Raw genomic sequence first — 21,151 nt, 5'->3', positions numbered from 1 at the left:
GAAAAGAAGTTGAGTGGAATGTGGAGGGTTCCTTAGGATGGGGAAGTGAGAGCATGGTAGCGAGCAAGGAGTAGATCTGTGATTGTGCTGAAACGTTCACTTTAGGAAGAACAGGAAGGTGTGTAGGCCAGATTCTGGAGGGTCTGGAGAATAGATGAAACAATCTGTAAGACCCAACATTGTTAATTTATGTGGGATTTCATAGGCTTGATAGTTCGGGGACCAGAAGATAGATTTGGTTCTTGATAATACCAAATTTTGGTATTTTAATTACAACTTTTTAATGTAATGCAAGCCTTTTAGATCACAAGTCCCTTCTGTATGTGTGTCATTTTGTTTGATTTGATTTTTATCACTAGATGTCTTAAATTGGGTTTCCTAGATGCAAGGAGGAGATAGGGATTTAGTGTGGATGATTTATTGAGGGGGTGCTCTGCAGGAAAAACTGGCAAGGGAGTGAGAGAGGCAGGATAGAGAAGTATGCTGGGAGGCAGCGGGTAATGTCTAGGTACTCCTTAGAGATGCCCTGGCCTTGGGCCATTAGGCTTTCAGCCACCAGGGCCTGCCTTCTGAGCACAGTCATTGACTGCAGAGGGCGTAGGGTACGCAGGGGTGGGAACTTCCTGGGAAAAGCAGACTTGTTTGCTCTCCAAGAAGTTTTTTAGAGAAGATGGGTGGCTGTAAGACTTTAGCAGCAGATAGAGAGTGGGTGCTCCAGTCTTGTTTAGATTTAACTGGGCTTCCTAAATACTAGTTTATTATTTAGCAGCCAATATAAAATATATCTACTGTGATTTAACTTTTTTTATAAAAGCTCTATAGTTACCTCACAGGTCTCATAGTGGATCTGTGATGTTAAACTATATAGAAAGTGCAATAAAAATTACTATAAAATTACGATAACTTTTCTTTATAGTCTTTACTATTAGTCATTGCATGTATATAGTCATATATAAACTTACATTTTAATAATAATAGCAGCTAGCCTTTATTAACTATTTACTCTTCTCTAGGTACTGTGCTATATTTATGTCTAATCTTTCCAATAACCTAATTAAATATTGTTTTACACTTAATAGACTGGAAAACTGAGGCTGAAAAGAGGTTCTGCTCTTGCCTCAGGTCTGCACTACTAGTGAACGGTGGAGCCGGGATCAGAACCTAGGGCAGTCAGACTGCAGAGCATATGCTTCTAGCCACTAAACTTTCAGTCTTCCTTATAAGTAGTCTGTGCTTAGCATTCGCTGAATAGGTATTTGTGTGTGTTTCGTCTCACCAACTACCTAATGAGCTCTGGGAAGGTGGGAACCAAGAATTTTAGCCTGTTTTGGACCCTTCCTCCATTGTTATTCCTAGTATAGCACAGGAGCGCTGAACAGAACTGTGAGTTGAGTCAGAGAACAAACCATGCAATTCCTTATAATTAATTTAGGTTGAATATACAAACACACACACATGCACCAGTTATTTCTTTAACTTCTAGCATAATACGGAGTGGGGCAAACATAGGTTTACAGGTGTTTATATGGAAAACAATACAATAATTAATAATATAAGAATGTACTCTGTTTCGCGTGCTCAAACTGTAAACCTACTTTTGCTTCACCCTGTATATTATTAGTAGCTAAAGTTAACCCTTCTTTTTGAATTGTTTGAAGTGGTTTATCCTATAGTAGTTGTTCCATACACTGTGGACATTTTAACCTTGAAGACTCAGTGACCACCAGTTGCTTGATTCAGTTTTTTCTGGTGCTGAATTATCCACACGACTTACTTAAAAAAAAGAAACAGAAGTTCCAGTTGAGGAAACCTGTTGGAGCCCTTTGTAAAAATCTGTTTTCTAAGTATAGAGTTATAAGTTTGGAAATTTAAAATAAATCACAGAAACTAACTTTTGTCTCTTTATACATGTTTAGGTTTTGTAGGTCTGTTTAATCTGCTGCTCTTATGGCCAGGTTTCTTTTTACTTCATTATACTGGATTTGAGGACTTTGAATTTCCCAATAAAGTAGTATTAATGTGCATTATCATTAATGGCCTTATTGGAACAGTTCTCTCAGAGTTCCTGTGGTTGTGGTATGTACTGTTTATTACCCTCTGATTTATTAGTTATCAGTTTGTGAGTTTTGGATAGTTTAAGTATTTATGGTTTTTTTCCTTCTGATGGACCTTCCTGTGCACCTTCTTACCCCACACACTTAATTTAATACAGTAACTCCATTAGAGTGGGAGGTTTGTTTTTTATTTTTAACTTCTAATTATCTATTGTATAGAGTAATGTTTTGCACATAAAAGCAGCTCAATAAATATTTCAAATGAATGAATGAATGAATATGAATGATCTAAATCTATAGAGTATTTTTGGAAGTACAGTGTTATGCAAATGAAAGGCATCATCTAATGGATATCCAAACTTACAAGATGTGTTTTCTAAGTATTAATGACGTGAGTTCTGGTGAGAATATGGGGACTTTGCTTGTTTGAGAGCCTTTGCTTATTTTAGAGACTTTGTCTCTTTAGTTGCTCATAGACTGTTTTGTTTATTCTCGGGACTTTTCATGCAGGTGACTGACATATGTAAACCCTAAACTCTGATTAGACATGTTAACATACTTTGAAATGTTGTCATACCAAATATGTTGATATGTGATAATAATTCTAAAATAGTTGGAAGACAATATCATGTATGAAGTTTAAGAAAGCTTTCAAATACAGAGCTTGATACTTAGTCCTGCTTCCACCTAATAGGAACTTAAAAAGAAACCCAAATTGTACTTAACCTGCTAAACGAATTTTATTATATGACAAGTAAGACTACTGACTAGCCTTTCATTGCAAAAGACTGCAACATAAATAGTCTTTAGTATGAAGGGTTTTTTATGCTCTGCCTATACTCCCTTCTCCCCCCCAGTTAAGGAAATGTCTCTTATTTTCTTGATATCCTCCACACTCACTCTCTTCCATGTGGTACTTAAAGATTTACTTCGTATTGTAGTAACTTATGTACTTACCTTAAGTTCCTTTGCTACTCTGAAACTCTGATCTCAGAATCCACTTACTCATTCATTTTTCCCACCTTTCTTTACATGCATTTTAGGTGCTAACTTCTTTTAGTAAAAAGTTGCATATTTTCTTTTATAGTTTAATATATATCATATCTCTCTTGATCTCTTGTCCTATCACTTCTTTTGTTCTGTCATTTCTCTTGTCTGTCTTCACTCTTGGTTCTGAGCCAATAAAACTATTTACTGGTTGTGTTTTGATTGAACTTAGTTGAAGTATCAGTAATTCTTCACCTTCAGCCATTTTTCACTTTGCTTGTTTGAGAGCCTGGTTCAGCCCAGTGAACCATTTGCTTTAAATAATGTGTATTCATTGTATTTTAATACAAGTTCACATTCTCTAATTTTCTAAGTTTAGTTTAAATTGGAAATTTTCAAAGCAGAGCACTTTTACATATTTGAAAGAAATACTTACATTTTTCTTTGGATATTTGCCTAACGAAGGGTTTAGTTTGATCCTTATTACATTATTATTGCAGAGACCCATGGTAAACATGGACTGTACCACCTACGGATATTCAAGTGCTCATTCTTTATCTAGAGTTTTATTTTAATACTAAACATATGCAATAGAGTTTCACTATTTTCAGGAGAATTTACTGTACGCTTTGAGGACGATCAATATGAGTTGTGACGTGTAATCTCTCCATTATGTGAGATTTTGTAGTTTGCTCTGTTGGAAAATTTTACATTTAAAGAAATAATAAATAGCATGTTTTATAATATTTTATTCTCTTTTTATTTAACTTTTTTAAAATTAAAAAGAGTAATACATACAAAAGTGTACAAAAGGGTTCACAATCAAAAGGAAATTTCCCTTCTCCCCCAAATGTTTATTCCTTTTTCTCAGAGGCAGCCACTATTAACTTCTAAACCTTTTATAATACTTTCTCTACTGCAGAAGTGTGTATCAGTCTCTTAATTTTCCCCTCAATTTGTTTTATTTTCAACACAAATGGGAGCATACTATGAATATTGTTCTGTACTTTACTGTTTTTCACAAATAGTTTGTCTTGTCAGTCTTCAAATAACAGCACTTAGATTCAATTCATTTTTTTAAAGCCAGTATTTTAAAATACTATACTCTAACCCATTATGTTACAGAGTGGATAGAATGTGTTTTACCAGTTTCTTATTGAGAGACATTTTAAGTTTCCAGCCTTTTGCTTTGTGAATAATATAGCATTGAATATTCTCATATATGTCTTTGCATTTATATATTAGCATTCTATAGGATAAATGCCTCTAAGTGGAAAAGACTGAGTCAAACATGTAGACTTTAGACTTTGGTAGAGAATTGCAAAATCATCCTCCACAGAGGGCACACAGTTTATATTCCCTACTGTGTATCACGAGTGCTTATTATTGAATAGTTACATTGGACACTAAAGTCATATACTTTGATCAAAGCTGTGTTATCCTTGCCTAGGATGGATTTTTCAGGACCTCAAGGTTTATTTTCCAGATTCACTTCTACACTCAAGTGTTTAAGAGGACTCATAGTAATAACTCAGTAGCATTAAGTTAATAAGTAATGAAACAAACATAGCCCTTATGTTCTAGGTGTTGGTAAGTCAGAACAACCGTAACAAGCCTATCAGACTTTTTATGATTCCACTTTGCATTATAAATCTCTAAGAACATAAGCTACATTAAAATATACTCATTTAATCCTGGAACCCTCATTTCACAGAGCAGCTCATGAGTAGTGGGAACCACTAGTACCTGAGTTCTCTTTACTGCAGCAATAAGAACTAATTGTCCAGCCTCTGTTAAATACTTCAAGTGACACTTTCAAGAGATAGCCTCTTTAATTGCAGGACTGCATTATTAATTCTAACATATACTAAGCTAGAATTTGCTTGCCTATAATTTCCATGGGTTCTGTAGTCCTAATTATATATATTATGGTTTTTATCTTGGCCTATAATTCATTTTCTTCTTATATACCCAAATTATTAGTCTTTATAAATGGCTCATCTATTTGCTTTCTCTTTTTTCTTCAACTGAACAAAATTATATTGCGATTGATATTTTAAAATTTGATACCAATATTGATAGTTTAAGGTGAAAATAATACAGGTGTTGGACAGTTGCTAGAAAAATAGAAAACAACAAGAGAATATCCTTTAAAAATACTCAGTTTTTTTCTTTTCACTGCTAAGCCAAACCAGAAGAGCAGCACACATTTAAAGACTTAATGCTCATGAGGATGTGATATTTTTGGTTTAATGATAGACTCACATGTTGGCTTATCACTTTCTTCAAGCCTGTGTTGTGAGGTATTGTCCTACAATTTTAATAACGCTGCCTGCTTTGTTAGCTAAATATCATTATCACAGTTTTATAAAAAATTTTAAGGAAATCTATATATTCAAAGTTTAATAATATCTGTAAGCAGATCTTGAAAGTAGCATAAAATACCTCAAAATTTTTATACTTATATATTTGAATTTTTAATATTTGAAGATAAACCTTAAGAATTATCTTAGTAACTTTATTATTTATTATGTCTCAGTCCATCTTGAGCTTTTATTTTTGCTTTTGCTCTCTCACATCTATATTTTATGATAGGTTGTCTTTGATCATTGTTTTTCTTTGGTCCTTTTACTTTTTTAATATGGAAATGTATGTTTTGTTTTTTCTTCTTTAGGGGCTGCTTTCTTACCTCATCATTGATAGGCACACTTGCACTAAGCCTTACAATACCTCTGTCCATAATAGCTGACATGTGTATGCAAAAGGTAAGGCAAGCTATTTATTATATATTTTATGTATATTATTAAAAACTGAGCTAATGAAAGTTAAGGGATGTGACTAAATTACAAGGGATGCAACCATGAATAATACTTGCTGCCTTCTCTCCCAAGGTGCTTTACTACATAGAGATGTAAGAAGTACTGAAAGAGATCTCTTGCATTTTTAGCTTTTCGTTTTTTTATCTTAAGAGCAGTAACTTCATATGTAGTTTTTTAGTTTTGGAGCAGATATGTTCCATATGTTCTTTGGTAAGTCAGTGGTATGCAGTAAGGGTATTTTATCATATAAGTAGTAGTGTTTTGGTTTCTAAGATAAACTCCTTAACACTGTGCTAATACTACTATAGATATGAGAGGCATATGAGCAGTGTTGGTTCTCAGCGAATGGTCATTTCTATCTGAATTAGCAGGGCAGGGGGCTTCCTCCCTCCTCTATGAAGTCCTGGCCTGGATATGGGAATCTTGTGATAAATATTGGCAATATTGCAAACATTGCAGAAAAGAGAATCTATGTCCCTTCCAGCAGCCTGCAGGGAGATGTTTCTTTAGTACTCCTAGGGGTTAACGGACAAAAGAGATGCGCCATTGGCTAATCTAAAGATATAGTGGAGCCATGGACCACTCACTTCAGTATTTGTAAGTTTTTAAGTAACAAATTGGTGTGTGTATATGTGTTTGGGGGGGGGGGGTGGTTTAATATAACTGGAAGAGGAAATACTTGAAAGCCCAAAGGCTTATAATGTATAAAAGTTATCATCAGATTTTAAAAGCTAATTTTCTTTAGATCTTTGTGCACTTTTTAGTATAAAGGCAAAATACTTTCAATGATGTCAATCTTCTTTATTTAAAAAAAAAATTCTGTAGTGATAATTAACTTTGTTTTGTGGTTCAGTAAATCCTTGTTTGTCATGGTTAAAAATGAGATCTCTGTAATTGAGAATTAATTATCTTATGTACCATGCATTTTCAAAGAATGTGAATATTATAAAATATATATGACACTAAAGTTATACATATTAGATTTTTTAAGGATTTAAATAATATCCAGGTCCTTCTACATTTTGGGTCGTAATCTTGATTATCAACCAAAATTGTTTCAGTGAAACTGGGGAAGTGCTGCTTCTTAGAGGATTGTGGTAGACCACTGCGAAACTGAACTTTAATAATATTCTGAAAATATTAGCTTGTGTAAATTTGAAAAATAAAAATTAAAGGTTAACTTTAGGGAATTTTAAAAAAAGTATTGTCATGGGATCTAATTTGATTAAATTATAATTTGTTTAATCAAATATTTTAAGATGAAGGCAAAACATAAGAAAAGAAAAAATGTGTATATATATAAAACACATATTATAGATATATATGTGTGTATATAAATGTATATATCATTGATTAGAAAAGCATAACCAAATGGCCTTTTCTGGATCATCTTCATATATATTATTAGGCAACCATTTAAATGACTAGGCTGAGTCTCTGGTAGGCATTGAGGGTAGGAAGATACCTATGGGAAAAGTAGCAGGGTAGGCCCCAGAGCTGTATGAGAAGCATGATAGGAAAAATCCACTTTCTTGGGTTTTTTAATCCTATTAGTCAATCATGTCTAAATATAGTTTCTGAAGTGTTAGCATTTATGAACAATATGTATTGTGCTTAAAACAAATTGATTATTTTAACCTATTTATAATTGATATTTTGTATAATAGGAACCATATCTGATTGTATTCAGATTTTTATTCAGATTTATTTAGGAATTAGACATATTTTTGTTTATATGGGCAATTTTCTTTGTTAATAAATGTCTTCATTTTTAAAAATAGCCTTCCTAGCTTCTTGGAAATCAAATAGAAAATTTTTTATTATGTGGCAACACACAACTGCATTGTTAAAAGTGAACTTTGCCTTTAAAAGTTCTTTAGGGTTTTACTTACCTTTATGAAGTTTGCTTTAATTCAGTTGTAAAATAGGATTTTTAGCTGAATATTCATGAAATCATTCTGTCAACTATATCTGCATTTTTAGCTCTCATTAGTCATACGTTTATCATACTTTTCTGGTCTTGGGTCATTTAGGTGCATCATGGTTTTTCTAGATTATTGAATATGCTGGGAAATGTTCCAAGAATTTGTTATACCAATAATTTGATATCATGAAGGTTTTTTCTTTTCTTTTACTGACTGACCTTTCCTGGGTGTTCTTAGGCTGACTCAGCTTGTGTGTGTACCATACACGCAGGATGTCCGTGTTAAAGCTGTCAGTGATTATTCATGTGTTATGCATTGTGAGTCCCTCATAAAAACATCATTCCCACAAAACCCCTTTGCTCTGACTCACGGTGCTGTGAAATGAAATAGCATATGTTTCCCACCAGAGGGAGTCTTGCCTGTGATTCTAAACCTTGTTTTTTAACTCTTAAAGAGGGCAAGCACAGTTTTTCTCCCTGTTTTAAAGGTAGGAGTTATATTTTCATCATTATTTATAAAGCCAACCACCGTTGTATTGTAGATAAGTGTCGGTAGTTTATCAGTGCAGGCTTCTTCAAGAGATGTTTTTTATCTTAGTTGAATGTAGGTGGTAAAGGTAAACTACTGAGAGAGAAGAATGGTTTTTTGTTTTTGTTTTTTGGTAATTTCTGGCATCTCATTATTTTTAATTTTCCTGACAACGCTGATAAAATGATGGGATGGCGGATCAGACCTGATGATGTCTGAGGCACTGCGCTGCTGAGGCTTGGCTTGCTGCTCATCTTTTCTGGCTCACATTTCTTAGTAAAAGTATCCTGTTTGTAGTCTTTATTTTACTTAGTCCTGATTTCCTTGTGAAATTTTTTTACTTGTTACTAAATAATCAAGCTCATTTCAAGTGTCAGGATTAGAGTTTGTTGTAGATTGTTAATAAAAGGTTTATATAAGTTGCAGTTAAGAATTTTTTTAATACTGACTTAAGAACTGTAACAACACAGCATATCACAACTAAAGCATAACATAGTCTTTTAAAATTTGAGTTTTTGACGATGCCTTCAGAAACTGAAGGGAGGGATCAACTTGAGATAAGCAGTAATCAGTGGAGAGAAAATGGGCAACGTGATGTGTAAGACAGAAACTTAAAGTTTCATAATTCTGCTCTCAGCAGTGCGCTGCCTGATGAATGAAAAGCATGCCTTCCTGACTCCTCTAGGCTGTTTTCTGAGTGAGAAATATTCTTGTTGGTAATTTAAGCAAGTGGTTAGTATGTCGAAGTCCTGAATCCTTATATTTAATAATAATGCATTTAGCAATGCATTGTCAGTACTTAGTATTATTTTCTTGGTGTTTTAACTTATTACTGCAACTTTTCATAAAAGGAAAACTTACATTAAAGGGGAAAATTGTCTTCATGATAATTGTGGTGAATTTTTTCTATCTCTTTTTTTTAGGTGCAGTTTTCTTGGTTATTTTTTGCAGGCGCTATCCCTGTATTTTTTTCATTTTTTATTGTAACTCTCCTGTGCCATTATAATAATTGGGACCCTGTGATGGTGGGAATCAGGAGAATTTTTGCCTTTATATGCAGAAAACATCGAATTCAGAGGTAGGTTTAGCTACAATATAATTATTAAAAAAATAATGTTTGCTAAATAAACTGGGGATCATATCATGCTGGCCTAGCTTTTAGAGATTTTATGAAGATTTATTGAAAGATTATAATTTATATATGTGCTATGCCAGGTGAAATTAAGATAATTTGTTCAGCTCCTTTGGGTGATAAGATAGGATCTACTTTTTTAAAAAATGTTTTGATTCACAGGTAAAACCAAAGTTCTTACTGTTTTGCTATAACAAATTTAAATGTAGAAAACTTTTATTGGTTTGAATAAAATTCATAATAAAATATGATAACATTGCCTCAAATTTTCTTCTTCAGTTTTTTTAAAGAGAGAAAGTCTTCACATTCTCCTAGAAAAAGAACTTGGGACAGACTGTTGGGGAATTTTGTCCTAGTCTTATTCTGAGCACACAGCTTCAGCCATTTGTATGGATATTTTTAAGGGCCCTTTGAGCTCTAAAGCTTCCCTTCACTCTTGCCTTTTTCCAAGGGTTCCCGAGGACAGCGAGCAGTGCGAGAGCCTCATCGCCATGCACGGCGTCTCTCAGGAGGATGCAGCGAGCTAGCCGCCGCCCAGGTGCGTGCTGGCTGGCGCCGTGTGGGCCGGGGCTGGTTCCTGTGCGGCTTCGGTGCAGAGCCGAGTCTGCGCAGCTAGATGTTTGAGAGGCGGTGCAGCCTGGAGGCTGACGGAGTCACGCTGCCTGGGTTTCGGTTCCAGCTCCTCCCTGACTAGTTGTGTGACCTTATACAAGCGTCCTAACCTCTCTGTGCCTCCGTTTTCTCGTTTGTAGAAATGGGTTCTCCCTCCTAAGTTTGTTAGAAATATTAAACACTTCGTAAGTTTGAAGTACGTACAATATTAGTGCCTGACTCAAACTAAGTGATTCCAAGTTTTAACTGTTACTTTTATTCATGCTCAGGGTCATCATTTTACTTAATGATATACTTTAGAAACGTATTTTTTCTTTGAGTATAAAATTTAGAAAAATGTAATACTTTTGTGTATATTCCGTCTTTTTTCTATATATGTGTGTTACTATAACTGGCACAGTGTACATCCTGATTCTCTATGCGTTTTCATTTACCAATGTTTCAAGAAAATTTCCCCAGTTTTTTTTAAATTTTAAGAAATATCTTTTATATTTTACATGACAGAAAGAGTACATTATATTTTATGTTTCACTGAATGAGTGCTTGAAATATACCTGACATTTCTCTTTGTCAGGTACAAAAGTAATTATTTAGAATGAGAGATCACAATAAGTTGCTGAAATTCTCTAGAGTCAGGCTCCTTTCTTCTAAGATAACTTTAGGCAACTCTGATTGAAATGTTTCCTGATTGCAACTGGGTTTCCCTCCTCACCTAGAACATTGGACAACTCCTGGCAATTCCTCGCATTCACACAGACCGTGGAGCTTAAGTAAATTCTTCATGGTGAATTCCCATGTAAACTAAAGCTAATTGTCTTGGCTGTGTGTTCCTCTGTGGTTGGTCCTCTCCCGCCTGTTATGATGGCTGCACGTGCCTGTAGTTCGGAAGCTGGGGTTCTGTAGGACTTCCTGCACAGAGCAGCTGCTCCTGCTCTGCCCGTCTATCCCGCGGTCATTCTTTTCCCATTCTTAGGAGACACTTTGAACTCCTAGTGGAGTCTCTTGATATTTTCCTCCCTGTTGCTCTAAGTACCATGCCTATACTTCTGTTTCTTTCTCAGTTTTAGGCATATTCAGCTGATTTTCCCACTATGGTAAATGCGGATAGGTTACTTTCAAGTGTCCCCCTCCTCTGCTCTCACCCCACTTGCCTGTTTGCCAACCCAATATCATTCCTTCCTCCTCATCAGCTCACTATCATTATTGCATAATTTTGGGTAGATCTATAATCAGTATTTACATTGTTATGACTATACAAATGTTGCTTTTTCCTGAGCCATATGGGATGTGCTTGGCGTTTCCCCAGTCCAGAGACCCTCTGTTACTACTTATTTTAGGGAATAAACCTCAGATTTTCTTCTGAGGTAGAGCAGAGGCACCAACTGTGAAAATAAGAGGAGGACATCTGAGGGTCTAACTGCTTTATCTATAAAATTTGCACCAATCTGCTTGTGTTTGCTTGTCTTCACTTTAGAGATATCTGGTCATATTTCTCCATTGCTAGCTAAGAGTTAGCCACTGTTTTCTTGTCTCTGCTCTTCTCTTTGCCCATGTGGTATATTCCTTTTAAAAAAAAAATCCCTTTATTGTCTTTTTACTGAGGTTTTAGGGACAAGGTGGAACTAATATGTATTTATTTGCCATCTTTAAATTAAAAAAATATATACCTAGCTTTAAAGCTTTTAAAGCTTTTTATTGATATGACTTAGGCATTTTCCCTCCCTAGTGTGCTGTGCTATTCCCATACTCACACTCATGTCCACCCCCACACAAAGTTTCAGTATTTTTGGAAGTGAGAGCTGGATAAAGGGGAGATAATGAAGACTAAAGAAAATGGACTACAATAAAGTAGGACAGGTTGTGCGGGAAGTCTGTCTCAGGTGAAGTGGTGAAATACACGTGACTAAACTTATCACATGATCTTGAAGTAGTGTTGGGTGTCCGCCTCTGATATTGCTGAATGCTGTAGAACTCATGTTCATGAGTTCTCAGGACTCACCTCAAGTTCAGTATCCACTATATATATTGTGTTTGGTATATATTTCAATGTAAAGGTAATTTACTCCTTAAAATACAAACTATAGAAAATGAAAGCTGTGGTAGTTGTTATCTAATGGTGATTTTTTTGTGTTTGTTTTTATTTTCAGCTTGACAGTGGAACATTATATAGCGAAGAGACAATCTCTGGCACGGTTTTGGAGAAAAATGTTTCAGTGCCTAGTCTGAAAAATAATAGTTTCAGTTCTTTGGAACTCTAAAATATATTTTCCTCATATCAGTGTTCTTCATTTTCCTGATGAAGTACTTTGTTATATAGCTGTGTACACATCACTACAGTTATAGGAAATTTCAGTCCATAGTCCATCTAAAGGACCACCTGCCTTACGCATCTCAAGGAATTCAGCTGATGAAATAATCTGAACTAATCAAGGGATATAATCTTAATGTCTGGAGACTTTATCTTCACATATTATTTGTTAAATGCTGGACTATACTATGAAAATGTTTTCAAGAAATCGTTTAGTATGTAGATCAGTGTTTCTTACAGGTAAAATGCTAAATTAAGCTGCCTGTAATAGGTACAGATTATATTTTAAGTTTTGTAGACTATTGCAAATTCACACAAAAAATGTTTAATTTACGTGTCAAGTAATGCAAATTTGGTTAGACTTCAGAAAGAATATTTGAGAAAAGATCTGGTTCACTGACACTACATATACTGTGTTATCCTTTCATAGCATTAGGTGCCTTGTATTTTAAATCTGTGACAAACATGACAAATTTTTAAAAGGGAAGTATTGTAAAATGAAGAATCATGTGTTTCTAAACACTGTGTTGCTGTAAATTTAGTTGATAAAGCTCTGCTTAATTTAGAGTTTTGAGAAATATTCTCTCTTCAATTAAGACATTTTCATAATGGAATGATTTAAATTGAAGTGATAAAGAGTATTATAAAAATAAAATGTTTATATATATATTTGTGTATTATAGATATATCACTTGGTTTCTGATTTTTTTTTCACATATAAACGTTCCAAATTACTATAGAATTGGATGCCTCTTCTTTATATAATTCTATGTTTAAATAATTTTTTAATGGGTAAAATACCAAAGGAAGGCAAGAAGAAATTCTACTTTAAAATTACATTTGAAATTTTCCTCTACCAAGCTTACGTTAAATATAAAATACTCCTAATTTTAACTCTTAAACTTAGGTCTTAAATATTTTTATTGTGCAACTGCTCCTAAACTCTGTTCACTGTAGACATCGGGGATGAACATATGTCTCAGGATTCATCCAGGCTTTTGATTAATCAGAACCAATTTCCTTTTAAAATTTCTTGAGAATAGGTCATTACTCTTCAAAACTTAACAAATCAATTAAAAAAAAAAATCTTTATTGATTTCAGAGAGAGGAAAGGAGAGGGAGAGAGAGAGATAGAAACATCAATGGTGAGAGAGTCATTGATCGAGCCTGCAACCCGGGCATGTGCCCTGACCGGGAATCAAACCCTGATCGCCTGGATCCCAGGTCGACGCTCAACCGCTGAGCCACGCCTGGCTGGGCCAAATCAATTTTTTTAAAAATTCCCTTTGCTATGTTTAGCTTTAGTTTGTCTTATTCAAATTCTTCAACATGCTTTGGTGTTACAATGAGTCTAAAATGAAGTTTAGCCATCTTTCTGAGAACTTTTATATTAATTTAAAAGATCATGTCTGATATTATATTTAAAAACCAGACAGCTGTTTTCCTATTTGGTGCCACCAGCAATTCTTGTTAAGCTAAAGTAATACTGATTTTGTTAGCTTGACACGGGTAAGGCATGTAAAGAGTGTGGACTTTTAGGGAATGTTCTCCTAAAAAGAACTTAATGAAGTAACATTTCAATTACTCAACGACTAATTTTGGTTGAAGTTATCTAGCCACTTCTACCTTCTGTTTTTGCTGTTTGACAGTTCACCCACACCTTTCACAATTTACAGGGTAAATAGTTGCAACAGTGGAAGTGACATTCAAATTTTAAATTATTTAGGTAGGAAAAGGGGTTGAACTTAGAATTTGGGGCTCTTCATGTGCCCTGTGTCCACGTCATGCAGATCATGTGTTGTCACTCAGGATTCAGGAAGTAGTAAGCCTTAGCTAGCATGCTGGTTAGATCCTGAGGAGGACTTCTAGGCCTCTGTTGAGCCGTTTTATTATTGAAGAGCACCTTCTGTAGAAGGAAGCACCCTCAGATTGGTTAACTGAAGTAAGCATTACTGCTGCTTTGTTACTGTCTTTTCTCTCGGGTTTTATTTATCTGAATGGTTTTTGTATTCGGTCACTATAGCCAGAGTGAGCAATTGAGGACTTCTTTCTGCACCTTTGTAGTTAAGGGTTCATGTTCTCAAGAAATAAATATTGTGTGTAAATATTCTGGGCACTCTGTGAGTACCCAGAAATCTAGGTGTCAAAGCCCTAGGATCAAAGCAACCACACTGCAGGCCTTTGGGGACGCTTGGGAGAGGTTACACTCTCTTACAACAGTGTTGGCTTGTGTTCATGTTTTCCTGAAAGTAAAGACTCAAATAGAGATTTCCAGTACCTCGTTGCAGTCTTCTACTTTTCTTCCCATACATAATTTAAATCCCATTATTTTATGATGTTTCAAATTATGGCTTGACTGAGGAAGTCTGCTGCTTTCTCAGAAAGACTTTGTTACATGAACATCAGAATCTCTACTAAAACAAAACAAAGATAAAGCAGCCTTGGGATTGCTTAGATGAGTGCTTTCTGGAGCTTAGAAAGGCCATTTAGATTTATCTAATGCACCTGTACTTATTCCTTTAAATAAATTTTGATGTTTTAAAAAAGTTGAAATATTGGCTTCCCTCAGCCTGACTTAATTAATTCTAAATTAAACCAATTTCCTCCTGGAAGCTGACGAATAAAGTTCATTGTCGCTATAGATGTGAGCTCACAGGTTAAATGTAAATATTCTCAAATGTATGAAGCCTTGTTTCAGGAAGAATGCTAATTTCCCTTTACAGTCAATCAGGCAGAGCCAATTTGGGGTTGCAGAATATGACCTCAGTGGAAGCCAAGGTTTTTCACAATGCACTGTGGTGAGATCTGTAGCACTAACTCCAAGAAACAAAATATCTTCAAAGATGATAAAGTAGAAATTAATTAGATAATTTTTCATATTTGTACTAGCAAATAAATGAAATTTTAAGCATTTTCTGTTGTTATAATCCAGCTTCATTTCTCTCTCGTTTTGAGAGAATTCTTTACTACTAAATATTTTAGGAAAAATTCACAGAAATAAGAGATGAGTATCATTATCTGTGACATCTACAGATTTAACATATAGCTAACATATTGTGTGCTGATTTTTGTAATGGTGACATGGCATATATGAGCTTCTCGGTTTACAGACTTTGAAGTTAGAGTTCTATTTTAATATGTTTGTTAAGTACCAAAAGTTCCATTTAGATAGATTGAGGTACGTTTTTACATAGAGTCACAATAGTTAGACCCACATTTCCTTTTTTTTTTTTTTTTTTTTAGTATCAGCCTCCCACATCTGTACAAAAATTAATAATACAGTAATACATAGGTTGTGTACTGTATATATACAGGAAATTTCCCTTTAAATCTAAGAGCCTGTAATAAACTGGAGACAGAAGAGGAGCTCATTATAAATTAGAAGCAAATAATTGCTCTTGGGAATTCACTATTGTATCAACATGAAACTTTTTTGTTTTGCTATTGGGCATAAAGATTACATAATAATTGAAATCTTTAACTCTTATTAAATTACCATATTTTCATTCTCATTTGATTATCTAAAAAGTTTTAGTTTATTACATATATATTAAAACTAAGCATCATTTTAATGCCGTTGCACTTAAAAAACGATGGTTTCCTCTAAAATTTTCTATATGCAATATACGTTCATTATTAGAATGTCAAATGAAATCATTGACATATATTTAAGAAAAATTATATATGAAAATAATTAGTTTTCTAGGCATATTTGCCAGAATGCTAATTGAAATGGCAAAATATCCAATGGGAACATTTTGAGTTTTTGGTAACGTGAATGTGATTTTATTTTTGAGTTGGGGACTTGGGGTGGCAACAAGTCAGATGAAGACATTTCCTCATGATATTTTAAAGTTGGAAAAGAAAGACTTCCAGATTGGAACTTCTAAAGTAAAACTTCCAAATTGACTTTTAACAAGGCACTCTGTGAAATTTTTAGTTTTTAATTTAATTTTACATGTGACTTCTTTTTTAAGAGCCACTTTTATTAACTTTAACTTAGATCCTTGTATGCTAAACATTCAATATTTCTGAACTTGGTTTTCCTATACCTAGTGGTAATGATGGCAAGTAATCAAGCCAACAGGAGCGTATTCATTAATTTCAGTGATCCTTGCAGGTTTGTAGAACATTCCTGCTTCAAGAGTCTTATTTTTGACACCATGTAGAAATAGTTCTTTATAATCTCATTACCAGTATTTGCTTATTCTGAATAGTTTTCACATTTTCTTTTCTTATGAAAAAATTTATTGTCAATCAGACTATGTAACATCCAAAGTAAAATTTTGTTGAAGGCTATCCTTGTCTTAATTATGTATAAAGTATAAATAATACACTAAGTTCTTTTGACATTTGTAGTAGCTTAAGTGTAAAATTATGTGTATTTTAATATACATACTCCAAGTAAAGTTTCACAGAGACAGCATGCTGAAGGTTGGCCGTGGCTCCCAAACTTGAGTGTGCATCCCGGAGGGCCTGCTGGTCCCACCCAGAGCTTCTACTTCAGTAGGTCTGTGTGGCCTGGGAATGTGCATTCCTAACACGTGTCCAGGTAACGTCTCTGCTGCTGTTCCCAGGGTCACACTTTGTGAATCATTACCCTGAGGCCAGAGCACTAACTTTGGGGTCAGATTCCCCGTTTCCCATTGGAGTTATCCGGGTGTGCCTGCGTTTCCTTAGCTGTGAGAGGGAGGTTCATGCTGCCTCCCTGGGACTGTGAGAGACGAGAGTCAAGTGGAAGCGCCCAGCTCCGCGTGCCCGCTTCCTTGGTAAATGCTGGGCCCCTGGATCACCCTCCCTTCACTGTCCTCAAGGGGAAAGTGAGGTGCTGAGCTCATTGTCTTCTCAGGCCCTCTCCGCGCTCGAATTCTGTGATGCTGACAGTTCTCCAGTTCAAGAGGAATGCCAACCGCCACCTGTGTCCCAGGTGCTTCATGGAGAGAGTAGTGACAACGGTGATGCCGCATCGACCGTGGTTCCGTGTTTGCTTCTCTTAGGCCCTGGCATCTAGGCTAAGGGAGGTTTTCAGCTGGGTGTAGAAAGCAGCACTGCGCAGTGGGCATTCAGGACAGGTCTCTGGAGGCCGCGGCTGTCCGATGAAGTGGCTAACTTTTCCAAGTGACTGGCCTTATGAGAGTCTCCACTGCGCTGCCTCTTAGAACACATGTTCCAAACACGTAGTTTTCATTAACTGCTTGATTTTCAGACAGCATTCAACAAGCTGCAAAACAAATCCAAACGAATTGCGAACATGATTTTTATAGCATGTAAACTCGGTTTTATTTAAAAATGGTCGCTAGGTCTTCACTATTGTGAACTTGCAGCCTTAAAATTTGAGGACGCTAAAATACTATTAGAGTTTCTCATCTTTTAATTCCATCTTGTTAAAATAATTGCCACAAGGGTCCCCTGGCCTTTCCCTCGCTATCTAACTCTTCTGTGCTGTAAATATGGAGAAGAGTACATACCGTAAGAAGTGTATGTAACTAATTGGCTTGAATAAAACATTTGAATTCATCAAAATGGCCTTAAACTGCTGACCGCTGAGTGCCAGCAGAACGAGCCCGGGGGCCTGGGTGGGGTGGCTTTCCCCACACGTTGGGTCCTGTAGCTGCATTTGAAATATCTATTCCTAAAAACCTCAGCAAAAATAGGTTAAAAAAAATGCAGACAAGACACTGACAACGTTAAGTTCTTTTATTAGTACAACATGATAATAAAATAAATGCCAGGATTCAATGCAGGATAAAGTTCAACTGGTATAATCTAAAGTGGGTCTCAATATCCAGATTAGTGTTAGTGGTTAGGCAGAAATACTTATGTGGGATCAGCTAGAGACAGGGTTGGGCAAAAGTGGGTTTATAGTTGTTTGTATGGAAAATAATAAAAAATAATACAAGAATAAACTTTCACGTACTCACAACTATAAACCTTCTGCCCCTGTATATTTAGTTTCCATTTCTTTATAGTCATTCTGGTAAATTCCTAAGTTTGTTTTGCATCTGAAATATTTCCTATATTAAAATTTTATTGTGTGTGTGTGTGTGTGTGTGTGTATATATATATATATATATATATATATATATATATATATATATATAATTTATCTTTATTGTTGAAAGTATTACAGGTGTCCCATTTTTCCCCCAATGATCCCTTCCACCTCCAATGATCCCTTCCACCTCGCTCCCACTCCTTCCCCATGCCTTCACCCTATTATTGTCTGTGTCCATGGGTTATGCATATATGCATATAACTTCTTTGGTTAATCTCTTCCCACCCCCCACCCCCCTCCCCTCTTCCCTCTGAGATATGATCGTCTGTTGCCTGCATCAATGTCTCTGGGTCTATTTTGTTCATGAGTTTGCTTTGTTCATTAGCTGCTTCTTAAAGAAGACCCTTCAACATTTCCTATAGTGCTGGTCTGGTGTGAAGCTCTTTATCTGACCTCCAGTTCTAAATGATAGCTTTGCTGGGTAGAGCAATCTTGGTTGTAGGTCCTTGATTTTCATCACTTTGAATATTTCTTGCCACTTCCTTCTGGCCTGCAAGGTTTCTGTTGAGAAATCAGCTGACAGTCGTATGGGTGCTCCCTTATAGGTAACTAACTGCTTTTCTCTTGCTGCTTTTAAGATTCTCTCTTTGTCTTTAACTTTGGCATTTTAATTATGATGTGTCTTGCTGTGGGCCTCTTTGGGTTCCTCTTGTTTGGGACCCTCTGTGCTTCCTGGACTTGTAAGTCTGTTTCTTTCCCCAGGTAGGGGAAGTTTTCTGTAATTATTTTTTCAAATAGGTTTTCAATTTCTTGCTGTCTTTCTTCTTCTCTGGCACCCCAGTAATACGAATGTTGGGCCTCTTGAAGTTTTCCCAGAGGCTCCTTATACTATCTTCGTATTTCTGGATTCTTTTTTCTTTTTGCTCTTCTGATTGCGTGTTTTTTGCTTCCTCATGTTCCAAATTGCTGATTTGATTCTCAGTGTCCTCTACTGTTGACTCCCTGTAAATTGTTCTTCCTATCAGTGTAGCCTTCATTTCTGATTGGTTCTTTATTATGTCATTGATGATCTCACTAGTTTTCTTAATAGTCAGATCCTTGAGCATCCTTATAACCGTTATTCTAAACTCTGTATCTGTTAGCTCGCTTGGCCCCTTTCATTTAGTTCCTTTCCTGGAGATTTCTTCTGTACTTCCTTTGTGACATGTTTCTTTGCCTCTGCATTTTGGCTGCTTCCTGGTGTTTGTTTCTATGTATTAAGTAGAGCTGCTATGTCTCCTGGAATCTGTAGAGTGCCTTTGTGTAGTAGGTGTCCTGTAGGGTCCAGTGGCTCAGCCTCCCCAGTCACCTGAGCTGGGCCTTCTAGGTGCTCCCCTGTGTGGGCTGTGTGCACTGTCCTGTTGTAGTTGAGCCTTGGTTGTTGTTGGCGTCCCTGGGAGGAACTGACCCCCAGGCCAATCAGCTGTGAGGACCAGCTGCAACTACAGCCAGAGAGCTGCTGTGCTGGAGACACCCCTATGGAGCAGGATTTACTTCAGTGGAGCTTTGGTGTTCACCAAGTGTGCTCCTTGAGTGTGTCACTCGTGGATGTGGTAGGGTTGTAATCCAACATGGTCACAGCTGACCACCGGGTGCACTGTTTCTGGGGCCTCCCAGGAGGTGCAAAGTCAGCCTCTGCCTGTGTCCTATCTAGGGCCACCCAGCATGAGCGACACAGCAAACCATAGATGGCTGATACTTGTGCTGGGCTTAGAGGTGTCCAGGAGAGGCCAAGCTGTGAGCCAGTGCAGGCTGCCGCTAGTGCCAGGCCTGGGACCACTTATCAAGAGGTATGGGGCGCACTGAGGCCAGCTGCTGCTTGTTTGAGAAATTTTAGAAAGGTCCTAAGCATAAGGCTAGAGAGGCCACTTGCATAGAAAAGCCCCTGAAAATGTCCTGGATGAGCCTGCAGGTGGGGAGGGGCGGGGCCTCCGGGAATCATGGGGCGGGGCCAAAGGCGTGAGTGAGGTTCAGAGAAGGCGCCTGCCCATTGGCTCTGTGGGGGAGGACTCGCCAAAGGAGCAAAGGCCTCTGCCAGCTCTTCTTCTGGGAGGAAGCCGCCCCTCCACCTCTCACCCTGATTCCAGGCAGGTTAGTTCCTCCCCGTGTCCCAGGTCCTTTCAGGCTGCTGCCCGGCGCTGGGCTCAGAGGGAGCATCTGAGTGAGTCCTTGCGCGGGCCCTTTAAGAGGAGCTACTGGGGCTCCCACAGTCTCTGCGACCCTCAGCGACAGTCCTCGCTGGTTTCACAGCCTGAAGTTGTGGGGATGTCTCTTCCCAGCCCTGGAGCCCTGGGTTGGGGGCCCGATGTGGGGCTGAGACCCCTCGCTCCTCCGGGAAACCTCTGCCGCCAAGATTCCCTCCAGGGTTTACCCCGCAGCACCAGGTTTAGGCCCACGGCGAGTCTCAGATTCAGCCCCAATCCGCCCACGTCTCCTACCGTCTCGGTGCCTGTTCAGTTCCCTGGTTGTGGGGCTTCTGTGCAGCCAGATCTCAGGAGGATCTGAGTGATGGTGGTTCTGTATTTTAGTTGTAATTTTGATGTGGTTGTGGGAGGCGGCAGGGACCTCGGTTACCTTCGCCACCTTGTTGTCTCTAGTATATTCTTAATCCCCTTTGGCTAGTAAATTAAAGTGGAAGTTGTCAGAAGCCAGCATACTGTGATTTGTATTTTTACATAAAACAAGAATGTATAGTTTTGGTCAAGTTGCAGCATTGGATTTTTATCTGGTAGATCTATGTTGAGTAATCAGT

General features: G+C 36.9%; 1 protein-coding gene across 3 annotated transcripts in view; it reads left to right on the top strand.

Moving 5' to 3' along the window:
- The window catches only part of SLC35F5 (solute carrier family 35 member F5), a 35,317-nt gene extending 21,877 nt beyond the window's left edge, over window positions 1–13,440 (top strand). For 2 of the 3 annotated variants that reach the window (XM_081143281.1, XM_081143280.1), the window contains exons 12-16: window positions 1,917–2,076; window positions 5,716–5,806; window positions 9,237–9,391; window positions 9,897–9,983; window positions 12,205–13,440. In XM_081143281.1, the coding sequence (XP_080999407.1) occupies window positions 1,917–2,076; window positions 5,716–5,806; window positions 9,237–9,391; window positions 9,897–9,972 (482 nt within the window). In that variant the 3' untranslated portion in view covers window positions 9,973–9,983; window positions 12,205–13,440. The remainder of the gene's footprint in view (window positions 1–1,916; window positions 2,077–5,715; window positions 5,807–9,236; window positions 9,392–9,896; window positions 9,984–12,204) is intronic. The other variant, XR_013999226.1, reaches the window with a different exon arrangement.
- Window positions 13,441–21,151: the final 7,711 nt, after the last annotated feature.

This window comes from Miniopterus schreibersii, assembly GCF_964146895.1.
Source record: "Miniopterus schreibersii genome assembly, chromosome: 7".
Lineage (NCBI taxonomy): Eukaryota > Metazoa > Chordata > Mammalia > Chiroptera > Miniopteridae > Miniopterus > Miniopterus schreibersii.
Note: the sequence above shows the minus strand (reverse complement) of the source record. Positions and strands in the feature narration are given on the sequence as shown.